Source organism: Ammodytes marinus (genome assembly GCF_949987685.1).
Source record: "Ammodytes marinus genome assembly, chromosome: 9".
Classification (NCBI taxonomy): Eukaryota; Metazoa; Chordata; class Actinopteri; order Uranoscopiformes; family Ammodytidae; genus Ammodytes; species Ammodytes marinus.
In genome coordinates, this window is record NC_137213.1 from 18,634,798 (window position 1) to 18,655,102 (window position 20,305).

The 20,305-nt window shown below is 41.5% G+C and overlaps 2 protein-coding genes across 2 annotated transcripts; both read right to left on the bottom strand.

Annotated features, from left to right (window-relative positions):
* Window positions 1–410: 410 nt before the first annotated feature.
* Window positions 411–8,873, bottom strand: cnn2 (calponin 2). Its single transcript, XM_080033959.1, is given in 7 exon segments — window positions 411–1,816; window positions 2,097–2,243; window positions 4,653–4,818; window positions 4,820–5,028; window positions 5,501–5,567; window positions 5,678–5,799; window positions 8,692–8,873. Coding segments are annotated over 7 exon segments (1,068 nt in total). The 5' UTR covers window positions 8,746–8,873; the 3' UTR covers window positions 411–1,513.
* A 4,381-nt stretch (window positions 8,874–13,254) lies between these two features.
* crsp7 (cofactor required for Sp1 transcriptional activation, subunit 7) lies at window positions 13,255–17,127 on the bottom strand. The gene is made up of 3 exons (XM_080033618.1): window positions 16,889–17,127; window positions 15,747–15,821; window positions 13,255–15,652 (listed from the first exon to the last, which is right to left on the bottom strand). Exons 1-3 carry the CDS (start codon window positions 16,958–16,960, stop codon window positions 13,928–13,930), a joined length of 1,872 nt encoding a protein of 623 aa, XP_079889744.1. The 5' UTR covers window positions 16,961–17,127; the 3' UTR covers window positions 13,255–13,927.
* Between the last annotated feature and the right edge of the window lie 3,178 nt (window positions 17,128–20,305).

The window sequence follows — 20,305 nt, forward strand, 5'->3', positions numbered from 1 at the left end:
TACTTGCTCTATTTTTTTTTAATACATATTCATTTATCTAATAAGCATTTAATCTATTCAGGTTGAATTATTTACATGTGTATTGTACATGTTTTTTTTTCAACTCATTTGTAGTACAAATGTACATGGTACATAATGAATCTGTCCAATCCAATGTAGGTTTAATTTATTTAATTTAGGAAGACTTGCAGTATTATCTAAAATTTAGTGTTTCATTACCCGTCCTGTTTTTAACTTACCTCTAGTCAACAGATTTGTAATTTTATTGTGTTTTTCTTTGATTGGAGATCTGATTGAATGTACTTCTAGCCACTTTCATGAGTCAATGCCAAAACAATGCTACACACAACTGACGATCAAGTAAATGAACCACACGTAAGTCTTTCCACAAACCAAATCAACACATGATAATTGATACAGATCTTTAATACACTGTATTAACACAAACATCAGTATTTAAAAAAATATTTTTTTTCCCTCCATTTGCATAAAGATGATTCCAGAGGAAAAAATAGTCCAATACCAAATGTTATTCAGAGTCATTATACAAAACAACCCGCATTCAGATGACAAAGGTACATAAATAATGATCTAAACACTATTGTCCTTTTGGTCTGCATATCAACCAGCATTTAAGAATGATTCACTAAAACATCGCTGACAGAGAGAAGAATTCATTATTCTTGCTTGGAATGTTCAAAGTTTCACTTGAATATTATTTTATCCTCCCCCACTGTCTTTAATCCAAAGAAAACAAGCTGAACTCCAGTAGGACTGGTTATGCAAACAAAGGAAATATTTCCTCCTTTAAAATGCAGAATTGATTGAGAGAAAGACGGCATAAAAACTAAAAAAATGTATTAGACTGGTTTCTTCTGCAAAAATGTTTTAATCATTTTGCTCCCTCATCGGTCTGATCTAAAACTGTTTACTACTGTATACGTCATCAAGCAATACTGAAGGAATCGAACACACACAAAAGTACATTCTCATTTACACTTAAGTTGTTCACATAGAATATGCATGCCTGAGCGTATCTTTAATAGGTGTATAGCTATTACAGATAAGCAAAAGTATAGGTGTTTCACTTTCATGTTGTTGCCCTTACAAAAACATAGGGATCCCCCTGTATGCAACTAATGAGTCAGCAAAAAAAAAAAAAAAAAAAAAAAAACAAGTAACGAAAACCGTGGGGCTTTGGCACACAAATAATAAAATAAAAAAATCTCCCTGGGATAAAATAAAAACTAGCTAAGCCGACAGATTGGCTTTTGTGGTCACTTTAAATATATATAAAAATCACAGGAATACAACTCATGATATGTGTAACAATAGTTTTGCACAAACAGGGAAAGAAGAGAAAAATTCATACAATACTAAAAAAAGGATGAGACCCAAAAAAGTGCAACATCCTATGGATATAAAAAATAAACTGCCTGCTTTGATGTTCTCTTTGCAGAAGATGCCTCTTTTTATCCAACCTCTCATCCCCTCCTCAGCTTCCGCCCTTCATTCAGTAATCAGTCCCATCCTCTTGGTACACCCGCTCTTCTTCCTGGTAACCTTGGTAACCCTCATCTTGGAAATCTGGGATGTACGCTGCAACGTCTGCCCCGTTTTCATCAGCTGGAACCTCGCCGGCGCTAGCACAATACTTGGCGTCATAGATCTGCCGTCCCAGGCCAAAGTTCTGTCCACTCTGATTGGCTCCCTGGCTGTAGCCCATCTGTAGGGACATGGTGCTGTTATCGCACTTGTCCGTGCCCATTTTCTGGTCGTAAATGGCACGCCTTGTCCCCGGAGCAGTCATCCCAGCCTGTAGCACAGAAAGCAAAACAAATTACTTTTTTTTAAAGTGTATAACACCAATGCAACACCTATTAGTCCTACATAGGTATTAAAAAGCAAACTGCTTATTTCACTCCAAAGTTTTCCCTTTGCAAGGAGACAATCCAGATTACAACTTTCCACAAGACCAAACATGCCACTTGTTAACAGCAGCGGAAGGACTGGCAATAGGCCATGTACTGAGGCTTGTTTCCGCTGGAGCCCTATAAAAATCGGATTTATGAGAAATTGGGAATATGTTGCAGTACCTGGCTTGCTCCCTTGTTGGTTCCCATTTGCAGACTGATGGTTGTGTTGTCCATTGGGGGCTGAACTTGAGCTTTGGGGTCGTATAAGTGCCTCCTGGTGCCATATGCGTTCATACCTGCCTGACTGGCACACTTGTTGGTCCCCATCTGAAGACAAAAACACAAGGATAAATCATACAAAAGTAACAAAACCAAAGATGCCTTGAACCCACTTGCTGCACTTTAAGGCATACTAGGCAATTGTAATCCAGAACACCTTGTCAATATCATCTTATATCTACTCGCCACTCACTACCTGTCCGTCGTGTGCACACTGAAAAAAAGTTGGGCAATTTAACAAGCCTGCATATAACTACAACAACAAGAGGTTTCATGTGTTATATAATGTCACTGCGTATTTTAAATGTTCGACAAAAGGTAAGTGAACATAAGACACTAGGCAAACATACTTTAAAGTTATATTCATGCGTCATGTCATCTATAACTAAACAGTCAAGAGAGTTTGTAAACAGTAAGTCCTATTGTACGTTTTTCTCACTGTTTAGGCACCTATCATATCTTATTGACATCTTTCTTGGTGACGGAAACAATAACAAAACACAGAGGCTTAAAAGGCTGTGAGAACAATGACCAGCCCTTATGCTGAAGTATGCGTTGCTTGACATTAGCTGACGGCTGACTGGTTTCGACACATCCTATCAAAGTTTGCAGTGTCATTCCTCTGTCATGTCCAGCCACGAATACCAATATAATAAACTAAAACTTGTTTTGTGGTGTCATGTCAAATACTTTCTTCACTGACAACAATGACTATTTTTTGTCCTGTAACATTTGATTATTTTGTCTATTCATATCACTGTCAGACGTGTATCAACACAAATTTCAGTTATCAGACTGGTTTAAAAAGGAATGTGACTTATTATGGAGATCTCACAAGTATAAATAGTGAACTGCTGTTGACATATTAAACCCTGTTGCTTGCCCAGAGGGGTGTACTACGAAGTGAGACTAACGGATGAGCGAGGTCTGTTTAGTCTAAAGCCAGAGTTTTCACTCGTTTACATGCAGACTCATAATCGGATAACTAAACGAATAAGACCTCAACAGGACTTTTAAACTGCATGTAAACACCTTTATCCGATCTACTTCGGACACAAATCGGCACAATAACGGACAAGAGAAGTCGGATAAGAACACCTAGATAATTCGTTCATTGTCGGCTTTCTCTCTGCATGTATACAGGGATCGGACATCGCATATCGGACTTCTCGTTCTGTGCTTGTGTGCCTGCGCGTGATAGGCTACACCATGGGTTATTGACGGAAGAGAACCGGACGTGGCTCTAAAACCACTTGTTGAAAGCATGGTTGAAAGGGCTACAGCGCCACCTAGCATAGTGGAGACAGCCATGCATCGGACATTTATCCGATTTCTGAAAGGCCATGTATACTCAGACAAGTGACACGGTCCGTTCGAGTGTCTTGTTCGATATATGTGATAATCCAATCTAGTTGTGCCATGTAACCGCACTGACTGTCATGAAAGGTGGTTCCCTTTTTACCTGGCTATGGTTGAAGGATTTAGGCCAGGGATCGGCAACAGGGTGACAGTTTGAAATTTTCTTCTAATGAGTGTGCTATAATTAACAATAAGTTAAATATGAAGTTTAATTATGACACCATTCTTGTGTTTTGGATGGTGACTGTATTATACCACAGTAGGCCAATTACTTTTTTGTATTTTTAATATTGAAGCGTCGCTGGGTTTCTTGAAAGGTGCTATATAAAACCAAGATATTATTATTATTATTAGGAGGAGTAGCCTGGCCAATCTCTTTAAATACATTAAATGGGCTTATATTATAAGTTAATGGTATATTTTCCAACAAAGATATGGGAGAGTTTCATGCTAAAGATCTTAAGAAATTAATATTTCGGCCAACTCTCCTTGTAAACAAGGGCCTTCCTTGTAAACTTTAAAAAAATAGCATGATTGCCCTAATATCGTTCCATCTCTTACTATGCTTATAGCAGCAGCAGTAAATGTTACCTATAGAATGACACCTTTCTTGTTGTGGGACTTGTGGGATTTCAGCCCGATGAATTTATTGAATCCCAAAAACTAAGCTTGATGGATTCCTTGCTAGAGAGGGTGGCGGCGGGGCCGAGTCGGGCAGCGCTGGAGCGACTTTGCCCCCAGCTAAGGCGCTTGAACCATGCGCGCGATAGGAAATCTGGGCACGGAGGACACCTGCAGCGCCCACTGCGGGAAATGTGCGCTAGAGCACGTAGCCTACCCAAACAAACAAGATGGTCAAATGCCACTTATAAAGCTGGTGCTTTTTAGTTTATATAAAAGGCTGCTGAAAGGGCACTGCTTATTGCTAGTGTGCTGATAATTTTGCTGCGCGTGTCAGTAGTCGCACGCATGCCTAAGGTTGCCAACCCCTGTTTTAGGCAGTCAAGCCAGCTCAAGCAAAGGGAGCCAGGCTCTGTTGAACTTGCTTTGTAGTATACCTCTCAAGAGTCTCCCAAGTAAAAAATAAAAGGGTTATACCTGTAGGCCAATGACGCACTGTCCGGCCTTCATCTTCTCCTCATCAAACATCCTCTCCTGTTTGTCAGCGTACTTCACCCCGATGTCCACCCGTGACTGGCACCCCTTGGTCTTGGCCTGAGTGAAAACGGTGCAGAAGGTTGTCATGGTGAATACACTTAAACCAGTCATAATGATGCAATTTTCCATGACAGGAACACATTGCTCCCAGTACCAGAGGCTGGTTTTGAAGACTCACCATGCTGGCCAGTGCAAGCAGTGTTGTCTGGACCTGCGTCATGTTGCCGCATTCAAACAGGTCGTTGGCTTCAAAGATGTCGTGAGGTTTCAGGCCATAATCTGTGAGGCCTTTGATGAAGTTTGTCAGGTTCTCCAGCTGAAACCGCACCAATCCAAAATAAGATCAGCAACAGTGTGTGTGTGTGTGTGTGGTCTTTAATGGCGGCAGTGGGATTATCTCTGTTTGTCTACCATTGTATTTAAATGTAAGAGGTCTTGTAGCTTTAAAAACAGTTTGCAACGTTCAGCCGGACTTGTGTATTTGTTTACTTTGTACACATCAGTAAAGAAACCGGTTTCAGAAGCAGCTCTAAGCAAAATAAGGTTAGGTCACAGACAAGATGTGAGTGCAGCCATGATGATCTAGAGTGATTCAGTGTATTGACATCCTGACTGGTAAGAAACCGGACACACAATGAGAAAGCACATGGATCCATTTGTGCTACGTACAAAAGCAAAATCTTTAAATGGATATTATGTCATTAATGAACCGTTGCGAGCAAAAGACACTCATTTGCTGCACCCTCAATTGGGTTTAAAAGAATGTGTTGAGTCATCAACTAACTCACCTGATGCCAGTTCAGCGCTGACGAGTTGACCTTTTTGACAGAGCCTGGTGAGAGTTTGTTTATAAGTCTGTGGAAAAAAAGAAGAAGCAGAGATTAATAAATAAAAATATTTAGGTTTTCCAAAACCTTGTGCATAATAAAATGAGTCCATTGTGTTGCGCTGTGACCTCCACTTACGCGCATAGAATGACACCATTCTTCAGGCCTTTCTGGAAGTCGGGCCCGATGGTTTGGCCGGTTTGTTCTTCGATCCAGACCCTCAGCTCCTCTTCTTTCTGAGTGTCGTACTTCTGTGCTATCTGGTCGGGGGCGAGAGGTCAGAGGGTGTCACATGAGTTTCCACCAGCAGCGATATTGGCCAGAAGCTGGACTTGTTAAACAGTAAATGCATTCAAATAGTTCATCACTGGCTTCTTCTTTTACTTTTTTTGTGTTACCAGATTAGAAATTAGCTTTCCGTCACACTGGAACGCACACACGCCTATTTAGATTGCATGTTATCGTGTTTCATGGTCAACCCCCTGAATTTCACTCAGTGCCTCGTTGTTGTGTGCCATGTCAGAGGGGGTTTTGGCCTTTGTAGCCTTCATAAATTTAAAAAAAGGTGACACTGACATGACCTCACACAAACACGGATATCCTGTCTGCTAAATTGCTCAAGTCTCCCCTGAAACACAGGAAGGTAATGGCTGAGAAGGGGGAGGGAGAGCTGTGAGGGGCTTGACATAGCACAAAGATCGCATTTTCTAGTGTGGGTGTCGCTGTTGAGGTTATACTCTGATTTACAGGCTTTTTTTTTAAACGATTGGTGACGGAAGTGTGAGACGCACTAAGCTGGCTCTGAAAGAGGCCATTGAAGAAGAGAATGTCAAGTCTGTTGGTTGACAAACTGGAAGCAGAAAATAAAAATGGGGGACTGACCAAAACAGGTCTAGAATACTTCTCATCCAGTGAGTGATATAAGGTGTTGACCAAGCTCCTCACAAACTCACAACCAGCTGAACCTATACTGGTCTCTATTCAGAGAAGCTGGCCGCACACAGCTCACAGCTGGTTGTACTCTTAAGGAAGCCCACGTCTTATAATTAAATTTCCTTAGTTCGGTTATCCCTATATTAAAAAACAACACTGGCCCATTTTAATTGCCCGCAAAAGAATCCTGCATGTGTAATTTACGGAGACAGTCTGAACTCAGAGGAATGTAGCCCACAGTGCTTGGTTAAAAGCAGTGAGAGGGAGCAGAGCTGTGTGTGCGGATCCAATGAATGAACACGGACCGGTTAGAGGAAGCTCAGACATGTTTCTTGTATGCAGCCGTGCAACTTTGAGTTCAGTCAAAACTTCTGAGATGCTGGCTGCTGGTGGAGAAACTCTATGGAGTTTTAAGCAAAAGTTAAAGGGAGAAAGAAAATGCGGGGGAGAAGGAGGGGGCTCTGGGAGGAGTGTAAATCCTAAAAAATGCCTCACATTTCACGGAGGAGCCTACGTCACTGATGGCAGGAAATACCACTCAAGTCAGCATCTCTTAACCCCCCCCCCCCCAAGGACATCACTGGTAACAGACATGCAGAGAAAATCTGCATGTTTTCTTTAAGTCGCGCACATGTTGTTCTGTGGAGATTTACGGAGGGGACATGACCTTGGTCTCTGCAATACAAGGCCATAGCCAAGGAATGCAGACGAAAAGAACAGAACAATAAATTATCTGAAGGTGGGTTTAAGAAAATCTGGAGAGTGTGCCTCAGAGCAGAGAAAGTGATGACTTTAGATCTCTAAGGCGGATTAGCTGTAATTTAGTTTTCCACATTTTAGTGAGAAGAGGGAATAGAGTTGAGAAATGGCCAAGAAAGACAAAAGTCTAAACGGTATTACACAGTAACACCACATTCATGCCATGGTCTCAAGCTTGTGCAGCCAGGTTTGCCTCTGACACCCAATAACAAGGGCAGTCAAGTAGATCTCCAGACAATTTAAGTTGTATGTACGACGAAGTGCTGAGGAAAAAAGCTGTTAAAATAGCAAACGATCCGTCCCATCCACTCCATAGGGAGTTTGAACTTCTTCCCTCGGGTAGACGTTACAGAGTGCCAAGGGCAAATCGTAACATTTTTAAAAATTCCTTCACTCCTAAAGCGATTGGGGTACTGAACACCATGTCCCGCTGATGTGTATACTGCCACTGCTGTCCTGCTTCTTGCCCTGAAGATGTCTGTGTGTAAATGTTGTTGTTGTTGCTTTTATTGTTGTTGTTGTTGTGTTGTCCTGCTTGTTGTTTTTTGTATGAGACCGAAGACGAATCTCCACACCGTGGACAATAAAGATTTAACTAACTAACTAACATAAGGTCTGGCATTTTAAGTGGCCCCGGGTGTGTAGAGATGTGTGCACTGTTGCAGGCAGGTCCAAATAAACAAGGGGCCTTCCTCATCAAGGACTCCCATTTAAAAACATTGCACTTGCCCAAAAAGTGGGGTCATTGTGGTGTGGCCTCAGAGCTAGACTCATTTTGCAGGGTGACAACTTGGAAGAAGTAAAAAAAAAAAAAAAAATCTACTCAACAGAAGCAGAACGACCATATCACAAGGGGGGGAAGAGGGAAACTAGTCTTCGAATTTAAAGAAGCAATAGAAAAGACACAGAACAGAAGGCCAGTAACGAGGATGACATTCATTCTTAATAGGTGAATTGCATTAACAGTTAATTCAGGTCACAATGTCCGGACGACCATGGCGGCACACGGCATGGAAAATGCTGCAAAAACGGGGGATAACAAATTTGCCACAACGACACACTTCTTAGCCAAGACGGACAACGCCCATAGTCTTCTTTTAACTTTGTTCTCCTGCACGCGGAATCTCAATATTCTACTTTTCAAGACCTAGGCTAAAACTAAAATGCGGCTAAATAGCCTACTTTACGAAGTAGGCTATTCACACGTAACTGAAGTTGAGTAAGCTAAATATAATGAAGTTAGATTAACTAATAACCAAAAACACTTTAAAATGTTTTAAGACATTTTTTTTTCATCCACCTCGGTCTACCTTTCAACCTGGCCTCACATAGCCTATCAAAATGGAGGCAGGTGACTCCCATACTCGCGTACCGAAAGAGACACTAGTGGGTGACGGGAGAAAAATACAATACTTAACGTGACATGTAGCCTACATTAAAAAATAAATAAATAAAAATACCTTGTTTCTGATTTCCGCTGAAAACCCGAAGGCTGGACCCCTATGAAAGGACATTCTCAAAGAAGTTGGATTTTTCTATTCGGGTACAGCAACGACAAAAAAAAGACGATACTGACTTGAGGATAAAATCTGCGCTAAAATATCGTCAACTTTCTCTTCCAATGAAAACGGAGTGAACTAAATACTTCCTTTCTATTCTACGGCCGCCAATTAGAGCGCTCCCACGGTTTCTGCCAAAGAGGGTCGAGTTAAGTCGAGATGGTTCACTGCTGATAGTTTACCGTAACGACACAGAGCAAAATAGGCCTGTGGTTGGCACCTGAAAAACAACAATCTATGTATTTTCGACACAAGACATCAAGTGAGTTTTTCTTGTATAAAATTGGATTAGATAACACAACACATTTTGATCATTTATAATGTCCTTATGGCAAATGAAGAGCCACAATCTAGCCTAAATAGCCTATTTGACATGTTTTTAAAAGGAAAGGAGGGCCAATGCTCCTTTCCTATGAATATACTCCGATATACTCACTCTATTATTTCACCTTTTTGTTTTGATCGGTGTAGGTTTGTGTTTTTTAGAGGTGGTCTTCCACTAAGCTATTCAAAACATAGGCTACACATGCTTTGTTGCCTAGTTGCAGTATTTTCAGTTTGGACAAAATGTGCATAGGCTATTTGGGCTCACTTTTGCCCAACAACTTAATACAAAGGGGAAAGGCTTCAGCATTTTTTGCGTCAATAGGTCTACTTGAATTTGTGGCACTTTTATTGTTTGAGAAATCCTTTAAACATGTTTGGAAATGGAATTCAAAGATTTGACTGTAGGCTATGTAAAATGTCTACTTTTCTGTAGGCCTAAAATTGACACGTATTATGTAGCCTACACAGAAACAGTTATATGCTTTGGCCAGTAAGCCAACTGGCTTAATAAACTTACACTACAAACAGCCTTCATCCCTTGTAAACAAAACAGTTCCAGTTATTACGTGCGAAGGATTACGCCGGCGGCAGTCCTCTTGATTCTCCTGCACTCTTCGGTTGCCCGCTTCTTTAATCGATCATTGGCTCCACCTTTCACTTCTCTTTCTTAGGTCGCGCTAGAAATCAAAAACTCCTTATATGGACGGAAACTTCCCAAATTCCTGAATGGTGGGAGTGATCCACCGGTCCCACCCTACATACCAGACGTGCAGTGGAGCAGACAAATTGTCGCACTTTTTTTGTCAGTTTTTAGTAGCCTAAGTAAACTACTGTGGGCAAAGTACAATAAGCTACTGAGGTGACGTAATGTTGATGCTATGAGGGCTTGAGATAACAGATACAACTTCCCTTCACTAGCCAGGATTTGCTCCAGATGAATGTCTGAGCCTGCAGCAGTAACTCGGCAGGATTGCTCTCTTCTTCTCATACTAATAATGACAAAGTGTAGGCCTACTAGTGTCATTTAGGCTAAATGTGAGTTGGGAAGGCCAGGGGATTTCTATTATGACCTAGGGGGCTTTTTTCGACCTCTCTTCTTCTTTCACTATTACTATAGTTCCAAACAGAAGCGACAAGCCTGGTCTACACCACATTGCTTTCTTTTATCTGGAAATGTAAATAACTAGTTTTAATGGACCTGTAGCCTACTTGAAAAATGGTTCTCGTCTTAACTATTAGCTATAGTGGGGACTCCAGGGTAAGGAAAACGTTTTCTTTGTTAAAAAAAAGTTTACTTTGGTGTACAGAGGTTCTAAGTTTCCAGGTCAGCCTAAATTCCATAATTTTTCAAAGAATAGGACAATGCAAAGTCATTGATTTGTTCTTCCATAGCATATCACATAATATAGAAAGCTACACCATATAGTTTTGAACAACAAAAAACTACGCACTGTGACATATGTAGTTGTTTTTCATAATATAGTTTTGGACCATAGTAGGGCAATTGTTGAAGATAGAGCTGTTGACTATGGGACAGTCAAGAATCTGACTTGACCAAAGAGACCGCTAGTAGTTCTACTATAAAACAAAAAACATGTCTGGTTGCATAGTTCATTTTTATAACATCCAAATCAAAGTGTAATGAGTATGAGTAATCTGTGTAATTAGGGGCATACAGATGGTTTGTGTCTCCTTCAAACACTTGTCAGCAGGAAGATCAAATGATGAAAAGTAAAGTGTTTTATGGTCTATGGATTTCAAGCATCAGCAAACCAAAGCTCACCGTTTCAAATCACTTGAACTGAAATGATCAGTCCATTAATTGACTAGTTGGTTGTTGGAAAATTATTCAGCAACCATGTGGAAAGTCAGCAAAACATCTGTTGAAAATCTTTAGTTTTTGTATTGATTGCTCTGAAGCAAGGGTGAATACATCAGAAGTATTTTCTTCTTAAAGGAAAAACAATTGATTTTTGGCAAGAAATCATCGTCAGCAGATTTCACCGACATGCGCAACTTCAGCCCCCTGTGTGATTTTTGTAAACGCTCATCTGTCGTCCTCAACCAACTCTAATTATTACCTAGACCAGATGAGACGTACAATCCTGGAAACTAGGAATGACGTAAGCCCCCAGGTGTCTCTTACACTTTGTCTGGACATATAAACAGCTGTATTTCAAGAGGTAAATGTTGCAAGTGATGACATCATACAGGTGTGAAGACAACTGATTCAGAGTGTGAAAGCAAGCACACCCTAAGGGGAGGACAGTTACTCATCCTGATATTGCTGATAATACGTCAGCTCACTGAGTCATGACAGGGAGTGACGTAGTTCTGAATGCCCCAGACATCTATAACACACAGCAATCCATATGCGATCTCTGTTATGGCTATAGTGCTGAAGAATGTCACTTTAGTAGACACACAGCCATCTCTTCACCGAGGGTGTTGACAATTCCAGGGTTCTAATAGTTCTACAAGTGGAAGATGATCTACATCTCAACTCTTGATTCTCTAATTTAAATAAAGATGGCCATATCTGCTTAGTTGGCATAGATAAATGATGACTGTTCAATACATTTCCCCTGAACTGAAATTACTCATACCATGCCACCATTACATAACATGTAGACAAGGTGACCAATGGACAATGAGCACCCCCGCATGGATGAACTGGGTAAGTACAACAAAATGGAGAATCCACAGTGAAGTTAAAAAACAAAAAAAGCAGAAGTACACAGAGCTCAGAATGACCACTCAAAATATTAAAGCATTATGGCAGAAGCCAAGCACAATGGTGCTGTAAAAGACCCACGACTCAGTTGACTGAGCTGAAGATTTAGATTTTTTATTTTTCAAACAATTGAGATGTTAAACACTGAACAAATAAAGATGCCCCCAGTCAAAACTCCAGAAAACAGATTCTCATCAACCAGTTGCAGCACTTTTTTTCCTTTATTGCCAGCTGTGTTGTGCAGTTTCTCATTGTCTGCAGCTTCACCCGCGCTCACATCACTGTGTACAAAAAGTAACAGAAGTGGTGCATAATACCAGCGTTGTATTGATCACAGGATTTTAAGTTCTCCCACATAAATCCAGCTTCAAACAAACGTGTTTTTATGCAGAAGCAAATCCCGATTTACCATTTACCAAGGCACATTGGTAGGGATGAATGACAGACAGTATGACATGTATGGACAGAGAGGCTGCACAGAAGCCAATCTTAGAATAAAGTAACGTGAGGGGGAAAATAAGTGATATTGATTGATGAGTATAATAGGAAAATCTGAATTATTAGTTGTCACAAGGAAAAAACCAAGAATATCTGATGCGCACAGCTTTCTCCCTTTCTGCCTTTAACGTTTTTGATTCCAATTTTTAAATATGGCAAAGTAATGTTACCTCAAAAACTACATCTTAAAGTGTTATCTAAACTCTCAAATGCAGCTGCAAAAAAAACTATGAATACGTCTGAAAATCTTAATAAACATCGGGAACATAAATAGTGGGAGCATCACACTATTCACACTCAAATTAAGTCAGAGATAAAACGACCAACAGGTTGTCAACTTATGTACAAGTGCTTCAGCGGTCTCCATTCTGTACATTCATTGAGGCTGTTAAACTAAGAGAAATATGGTGTGGGATTCCAGAGTCAAACAATAATATCTAAAGGAATGAAAACTAAGTGAGTTCCAGCATTAGAACATTTCTTTGTTTTTGTCAATAAAATGCAAATATTGATCAGCACCATCTGACTTGACATTCTTTAATATTTCAGGCTTGGGAGAGAATTAGCTTGTGGCAAGACTTATTCCACTTTTAGCTAAATCAAATTTTAAATTAGCGGCACACCATTTTTAAATGAAACCTTTTAGAACCAAGTGAACTTTCAGAATATTTCAGAACTTTTCTTCTGGAGAGTAGAGATGACATGGGCAGATAGGAGCAGTGTGATGAGACAGCGAGAGATTGACAGTGGGTGGAGTATGGAATGTTGATGACCAAATGCGTTGGCCAACCTCAAGGAAAGGATGGCAAAAAAACAACATTGGTATGCCCCTTTAAACATCGAAGCTAAGGATGACAACTTTGCGATGCAAACAGAAATGAACTGGTCAAAAATAAATAGATGTATACATGATAAGAAATTTATAATTTACTCTTAATATCTCACATAAAGCTTCTTGTAACTGCCAAAAATGCTCCAGTATTTCATACTCTGGACATGTTCAGCTCTACCTGTGCTAGATGAACTCTTATCAACACCTTTCTGGGCACCAACATGGCAGGCAGGACAGGACAGCTAAACCCCAGCCTTCCCATCAAATTTAACCCTAGATTGGAATTCCTCAGTCTCTCGAAGGTAAGAAAAAAAAAGAAAAAGGAAAAGAAGGAATCATCCCATTGAGCCTGAAATAAGAGGTACGACTTAGAACATCAACTATTCTCATGATAACACCACTTCTGGTCACCTGGGATGATTCACTCCCCTCTTTCTTGCCTTCTGTGTTAGTAGCAGCACTTTGGCAACAAGGGCCTCATCATTCCTGTGGCTTTCAGTTTGAAAAATAAAACAGAAACAGCCCTTGGTATCACAAACTCAACTATTCATTTAATCTTTACTATTTTTTTTATACCAAAAGCTCAATAGATTATCACAGGAATAGGTTCGGGATGGGGGTGGGAGTTTAGCAGGCCTGGCTTTTGCCAAACTCACAGTGGACAAACAAAATCACAAAGCATCTTGTCTCTGTGGGGGGAGACGAGAGGGGAGTGGAAAAAGGACAGCAACCTTCTCCAAACCCCCTCAGTCTAGGCAAACATATGGCAGGATGTTCAATTTGCTTTCATCCCCGTGAGGGTCCAATGATATGCACTCTGTCCAATCAAACCAGGTGCCTTTGGTGTCATAACAACCATTCACCCCCGTCCAGCGCTGTGTGTGTATCCTGCCCATGTCCTCGTCCGTCACCTCCCGGCTCACGCCCGGTAACTCCCCTACTGAGCTGTCCGTCTGCAGAACATGTATCTTACGTGAGTCCTTCACCTCCTGTTCTTCCCTTTTCAGATACTCTGACATGAAAAAGTGTGCGCTAGGGGCCTGGACCCCTGAGGAGGTGAGCACATTGCTCTGAAGGTTCAAGTAGGACTGGATGATTTCATTTCTGGACAGCTCCTTCCAGTTTGTTTGATGGAAAGGGTTGGGACCAGAACGGGGACCAGGACCGGGACCAGGACCTAGGACCGGGGCTAAAGCCAGAGGAGGGGCCAAGGCTGGTGCAGCTGGCTGATGTACAGTGCTTTCAGTTCTCTGCCTGGACTCAACAGGGTCAGGAGGAGAGGGGACTTCCTCTGTTAGAGAAGGTTCCTTATGTACCATAGGTTTGATCTGACCTGTGGCAGGGTCAAATGTTAGCCTGCGCTCTTTTAACCGTACTGGTTTAGTTGTATCTTCTATTTTCAGGCCGTCTAAGTTGACAGCGTAGTCTCTCGATCTATACTTCCTCCTTTTATGCTCTGAATTGGGGACCATCGGCCCGTCTGTGTCATCAGACACAGACAGGACTCCCTCAGATGTGGCTCTCTGTAGTTCAGAGTTTTGTTGGAAGTGAGAAGGGGGAGGGGAGACTGTCGGGGATTCCAGTGTTGTAGATATGTCTTGTGGTGGGCAAAAAGAGGGGACTTCAGACGAAGTGGCCCAGTGCATTGAAGACCTTTGAGAAGAATGTGGCAGCTTGTCGGCGTAAGATCCTTGGGCCGGGGAGGGTACGGGCTGGGGCAAAGACAAGGGGGAGTCCCTAGAGGAGGGGCTTGGGATAGGTGTTCCTTTAGATGAAAATGCTGAAGAGCGCTTGGTCACGGTGTCTTGCTTCACGCTCCTTGGACTGGTTGTGAGGCCACGGGGACTTTTGGCTTGATAAGACCCCCCTCCTCCTTCATCCAATCTGGCCTGTTGCTGCATCACCGCAACTTTGATCATAGAGGAAGTGCTAGGTAGTTTGGCCACTCCAGGGGAGCTGGGGCGAGGCTTGACAGCATTAACCGGAATTCTGATAACTTTATCATTATCGAGATGCTCTATCCGAGACCTGTCTGGAGACGGGACGACTTGCTGGTCAGCCAGGGCGTCAGGACTGCCAGCAATCCCGTTGGTGGGTGGCAGTGAAACCGAGTTGTCAAATGAAGACATCTTGGAAATTTTTTCTGGTAAGTGCACTCCACTGTCTCTGTTCTCTGCTCGTCGTTTGCGGCTGCCTGATTTCTCAGCTTTGGGCGAGTACGTGTTGTGAACGTCGTTTCGGATTTTGACTTCCGGTACGCCCTTACCCGGCAAAGAAATGTCGGGCGGGGAAGCGTCTGTTCTGATGGGGTGAGAACTGCCATTGGTAGACCCAGGGCCACTCACAACCACAGCTGACCCAGGTTCGATCAGCTTTTGCCAGGTCCTTAAGAGTTTCTTAGCACGTTTGGCAAGGTCTTCATCCTTGGTCTTCTTCCTTACATCGTTGATCAATTTCCCTAGTCGAGTTTCCTACATAAATAATGTGTGAGAAAGTTAGAAACAAGTTTAGCGAACTAATAAATTCTACGTGAAGTAGCTGTTCATGTCAAGTCAATCATCTTACCTCAAGTGCTTCTTTGGTGATAGGATACTTTTCAAGGCAGGAAATTACCTCCATGACAGCCACCATATTGCATATCTGCAAGGAGGACAAACACATATTTAGTGTTACTACTGCACTGTTGCTTGCACAAAGCAAATATTTAGTGTAAGCATAAAACCACTGTTAACAGAGGAATTAACAGTGGAACTCTTAAATTAGATTTTTCATTACTGTGCTTATATAATAGAGGATGATGCAAATTATTGATAAATGATATAGGCTACCAACTGTTTTAATGTGATGGCATTGGCAAGAAACACTCGAGCCGACGTTGTTGAGTCGTGCCTGCAACGTGTGAGTATGGGGGCACGTTAGCTGTGGAAACATTAGCTCGTCTGACTTTCACATCGAGAGAACGACGTTGAAAAGTAAAGATGGCAAAGTGTCAACTAGAAAACCGTTGGCCACTGCAAAAGCCGAAACAAACGTGCACCATTAGGGCAGAAAACAGACGCAATAAGTGACACATAATTTAATCTGAACAAGTTTATTTTCCCGTCGAGAAAGTCGGCCAGCGTTTGACTGTGGTCAGACTTACCTGTGTTGGCTAATTGTGCTACCACTGTCGTTTAACTAACTTAAGCAGGAAGGGTCCGACTATTTCCTAAAACTCAGCTATGCATGCTAAGAGATAGCACGCTCCCCCTACACTTGGGCAACGAGGAGTTTTGATTGTGAACATTTCTCCAACGAAACGCTAGCCAACGAGTAAAACTGATAGATAATGTTGAGGTAAAATAGGTATTTCCGGGGAACATGTAAGCATTATGTTCCTTCAAACAGTTAAAGACTTTAACCCCGCTCTGGTGTTGGGGCTAGGCTAGCACGAAGCATGCTACATAAACCAGCTAACGCCAGACTGACGTCTAACCAGTGTAGCGCCTATTGCTAAGTTAGCCTTCAAGCTGTCAAATCTAGAGCTCAGCTTCTCTCCATCTTTTGCAGTCAATCGACACTTCGGCGCCAACCCACTTCGCAAATCGCGCATTTTAAAGAATAACAAAACAGTTAATTGACAGCTGTCGGGAGAGTGCCTTGTCGAGTTGGCCAGAGTTCAGGTAAACAAGCTAACGCTAGCTACCTAGCCTGATAAGCTCACTCACATTGCTCTGACTGTCGATGGCCTGCAGCAGCCGGTCCTTCATCTGCTGCGGGGTTGCTGAGACCGTTGTCATTGCCCGTTCGGTGCGATCCGGAGGATGGAGGGAGGAATCCTCCAAAATGAAAACCGGCCGACAGTGAGGACTCAAAAGCCGCTGCGGTGGCAAATTGGGCGTCCGAACAGCATATTTTTCCTCTCGCCCGTAATGTAGACGGCTCTGCTTTTTCTCACATGGAGTGGGAGAGGTTTGCGCTGTGTTTACCGTTGGCTGCTGCCTGCTCGGCGCTGTGGCAACTCACTACCAGCTGCTGGATCTCTCCACGGCCTCCTGCTGCATGCCGGGATACGATGTATGCGCTTTGACGTCGCTCCACGCAGCCGAGTAAACATCCCCGCCGTCCACCTACACTGCTGGATAAACCTAGGTAAACCCATGGATGTGTAAAGGGAGTAGCCTACTTCTCAACTGTATAGCCTATTCAGTAGGCTAGATCAGTGGTAGGCCATCTAACCGCATTTTAAACAGCCTATAGTAGGCCTAATTAGCCCTAAAGGAAAACATCATAGGCTTAATTTGATTTTTTTTGGTGTGAAACCAACAATTTGTTTAATTTCTTTCATTTTTTTCCCCGTTATTATCATTATAAAGATTATTATTATTATTAACTATGAAATATAATAATGTGATAGAAAGTGCCCATCATAGTCTCCGATAGACAAATGCGATATTTTCAAATGACTAGTTTTGTCTGACCAAGCCTGACCCAAAAGTATTCAACTGCAGAGAAAAGAAGCAAACCCTTTCATGTGAGAATCTGGAACCCAGATCATATTTTTCTTTTTTTTGCTTGATAAACAACTGAAACGGTAGGCTACTTCCATAATCATGACTGTTGGTGATTAGTTTCATAATCGATACATACTAATCTTGTCAGTTGAAACACCCAGAAAGGAAGCCACTCATGAACTAATTGCAAAGTTGAAAAGTGAATTCAACTAAATAATTGTAAGAGGCCTACAGGTTTCACAGATGAGAGAATCATATCAAAATCTGTCCCTGAGTCCCTATTATTAGCACATAGAACATTGACAGTTGCCACTTTTGATGCAGATGTTCGAATACAATTTTGACATTGATCTGTTTACCAAAGCACGTCAGCTATAATGCATACTGATGACTTTTACATTGCAGCAATCCACCAGCAGATGGAGTCCTACGGCTTCTAAAAGAGCATAGCCTTTTCATTAGAACAGGAGGTCAAGCACTGAGAAAAGTCTGCTATGCTGCATCACTGGACCAGATGGGAGATACTACTGTGCCATTTGAGGGCATCAGTGAGGGTGATGCTCGGGATGTTGGCCTTAAAAAAATGAGTCACCGAACTGCAGAGAGTATGACCAGGCAGATTTCTAGTGTTCTTCCCCCAAAGGTTTTTAACATTATCATGAACCTTAGCTTGTGTTAACCAGACCGTAATCTTCCCACCACTCATCTTGGTCATTACTTTTGATTTGTTAGTGTGGACACTGGACAGAGTGGGAGAGGCAAGGCAAAATGCTGGACAGGAAGCTGTGGAGTGGGTGAGAAAATGAAAAGTTGCAGGGTGGGTGAGAAAGAATTGTGCCAGTTATTGGGGCTTCAATCTTCATGTAAGTCCTGATATTGTTTTCTAGTTCTCTTTGTAGCCAAGTTAATGACAATAAAAAACAGATAGAAGAAAGGTCTTGGCTTATTCAGATATATTTATTTATTATTTTCAGTTAATTTACAAATAATAATGCAAAGTTACAAAGACAGAAGCCTTCACACAAGAAAAATACGTCAGGTACAATTCAAACAGAAGCGTATTTCCTCTTTAATACAGCACACATTTTTACAGCCAACCTGGATTCTTTTGGTCCGATTTGATAGTTAAAAATAGAAAACACACAATTTTGAAGAACAAGGTTTGAACCAGTCATTTTTTTAAAGGGTTAGCTCAAAAAAGTACCAACTTGCCAAGCTGTGCTGCAGTATGCTAAATTTTGCATATTCTAATGAGCATAATGTTTTCCTGTTGCTGTGAGTGTACCATAGGAGCATAGTGCACCCCATTCATCACGGCAGTAAGATGTATGTGCAGTGTTTGGAATAGAATCACTGTACTCAAGAGACAAAATAAATTATATAACAATTTAGCTGCCATTGCTTGAGGGTTGAACCAGCAGGGCTGTCCTCAAAATGCACACAAAGGATTCAGGGATGTGGGTCACCCACAGAGTGACTAGACTATGATTCTGCTTCATCTTCTTGATTCTGTTTGTGTTTTAACATGTTGCGTCACAAAGTCATACTACATACATCTACTGTATATATATTTATATTTATATATATAGCCTGACTGAACAGTGTATGTGTATCTGCTATCTCTTATGCTATTTCTTACTGTATCTCTGTTATTTCTCAGACAAGATGTATATAGTAATATTTACTAAATAATATCTTTAGAGGACAGATTTATAAAAACATAGGCAAAACTAAATACTTAATTTAAAGCAAAAATACAACATGGTCAAGGTATTTTACTGAGATATTTTGAAATTTAGCACCACACAGAAAAAGAGGTTTCCCGGGTAATGGACAAGATAATATATGAGTCACATCTGTTTGAAGTTGCACGCTGCAAGAATTTAATTAATTATGTTCAATGTAAACAATGCATCGATAAGTTCAATGTTTAAAGGTGAAGTCATTTGTACCCCAATAACGTATTTTGAAGAACAAAGGGAGAAGATGTGTTTAATCAGTTAGAAGTATTGTATAAATGTCTAAGTACTCTCTAATTTATGGCTGTTTTGAACTTTGGCCTTTTGGTTCAACTGTTGATTTCACACTTAGGGTGTATTCACACTGGGAAAGTCCGCTAGTGCACTTGCTTTGGTCCAGACCAAATAGAGTTTTGATTTTTTTTGTTTGGTGTGGTCCACTTTCATATTGCCCCTTTTGCAAGTGAACCAGCATTACGAAGCAAAACCACACGTGATCTGAGGTCATTCATTCATTGGACAGACATTCTGGGGTGGAGAGAAACAGGAAGCACGAACTGCGAAATATATATCATTGATATAATATGGGGCTACAAATAATAAAAGGGCCTACATCTAACCTATAAATAAAGAGGAAAAACATCAAATTATTGTTGTTTCATATGGTCATAATGTGTAGCCTTATGTCAATGCCACGTTATGTGGCTTGTAGCCTACGATGTGAAACATAATTTTTACTGTATTTTTGGTGCTGGATGCGCGTCACGCGAGAAGGATAGGCTCAAACTGACACTCAGCTGATTAAGCTGTGTATCAGCTGGGTCGGCGCAGTTCAGCTCCAAACTGACACGGGGATAGTAGGCTATTGACGGTCCCGTACATGGGAAGCAAA

Coding starts and splice junctions, on each gene's coding strand:
- crsp7 (XM_080033618.1), bottom strand. CDS start 16,960: ATGACAACGGTCTCAGCAACCCCGCAGCAGATGAAGGACCGGCTGCTG. Junction 15,822..16,888: donor CCATCGACAGTCAGAGCAAT/GTGAGTGAGCTT, acceptor TCCTCCTTGCAG/ATATGCAATATGGTGGCTGT. Junction 15,653..15,746: donor TCACCAAAGAAGCACTTGAG/GTAAGATGATTG, acceptor TTATTTATGTAG/GAAACTCGACTAGGGAAATT.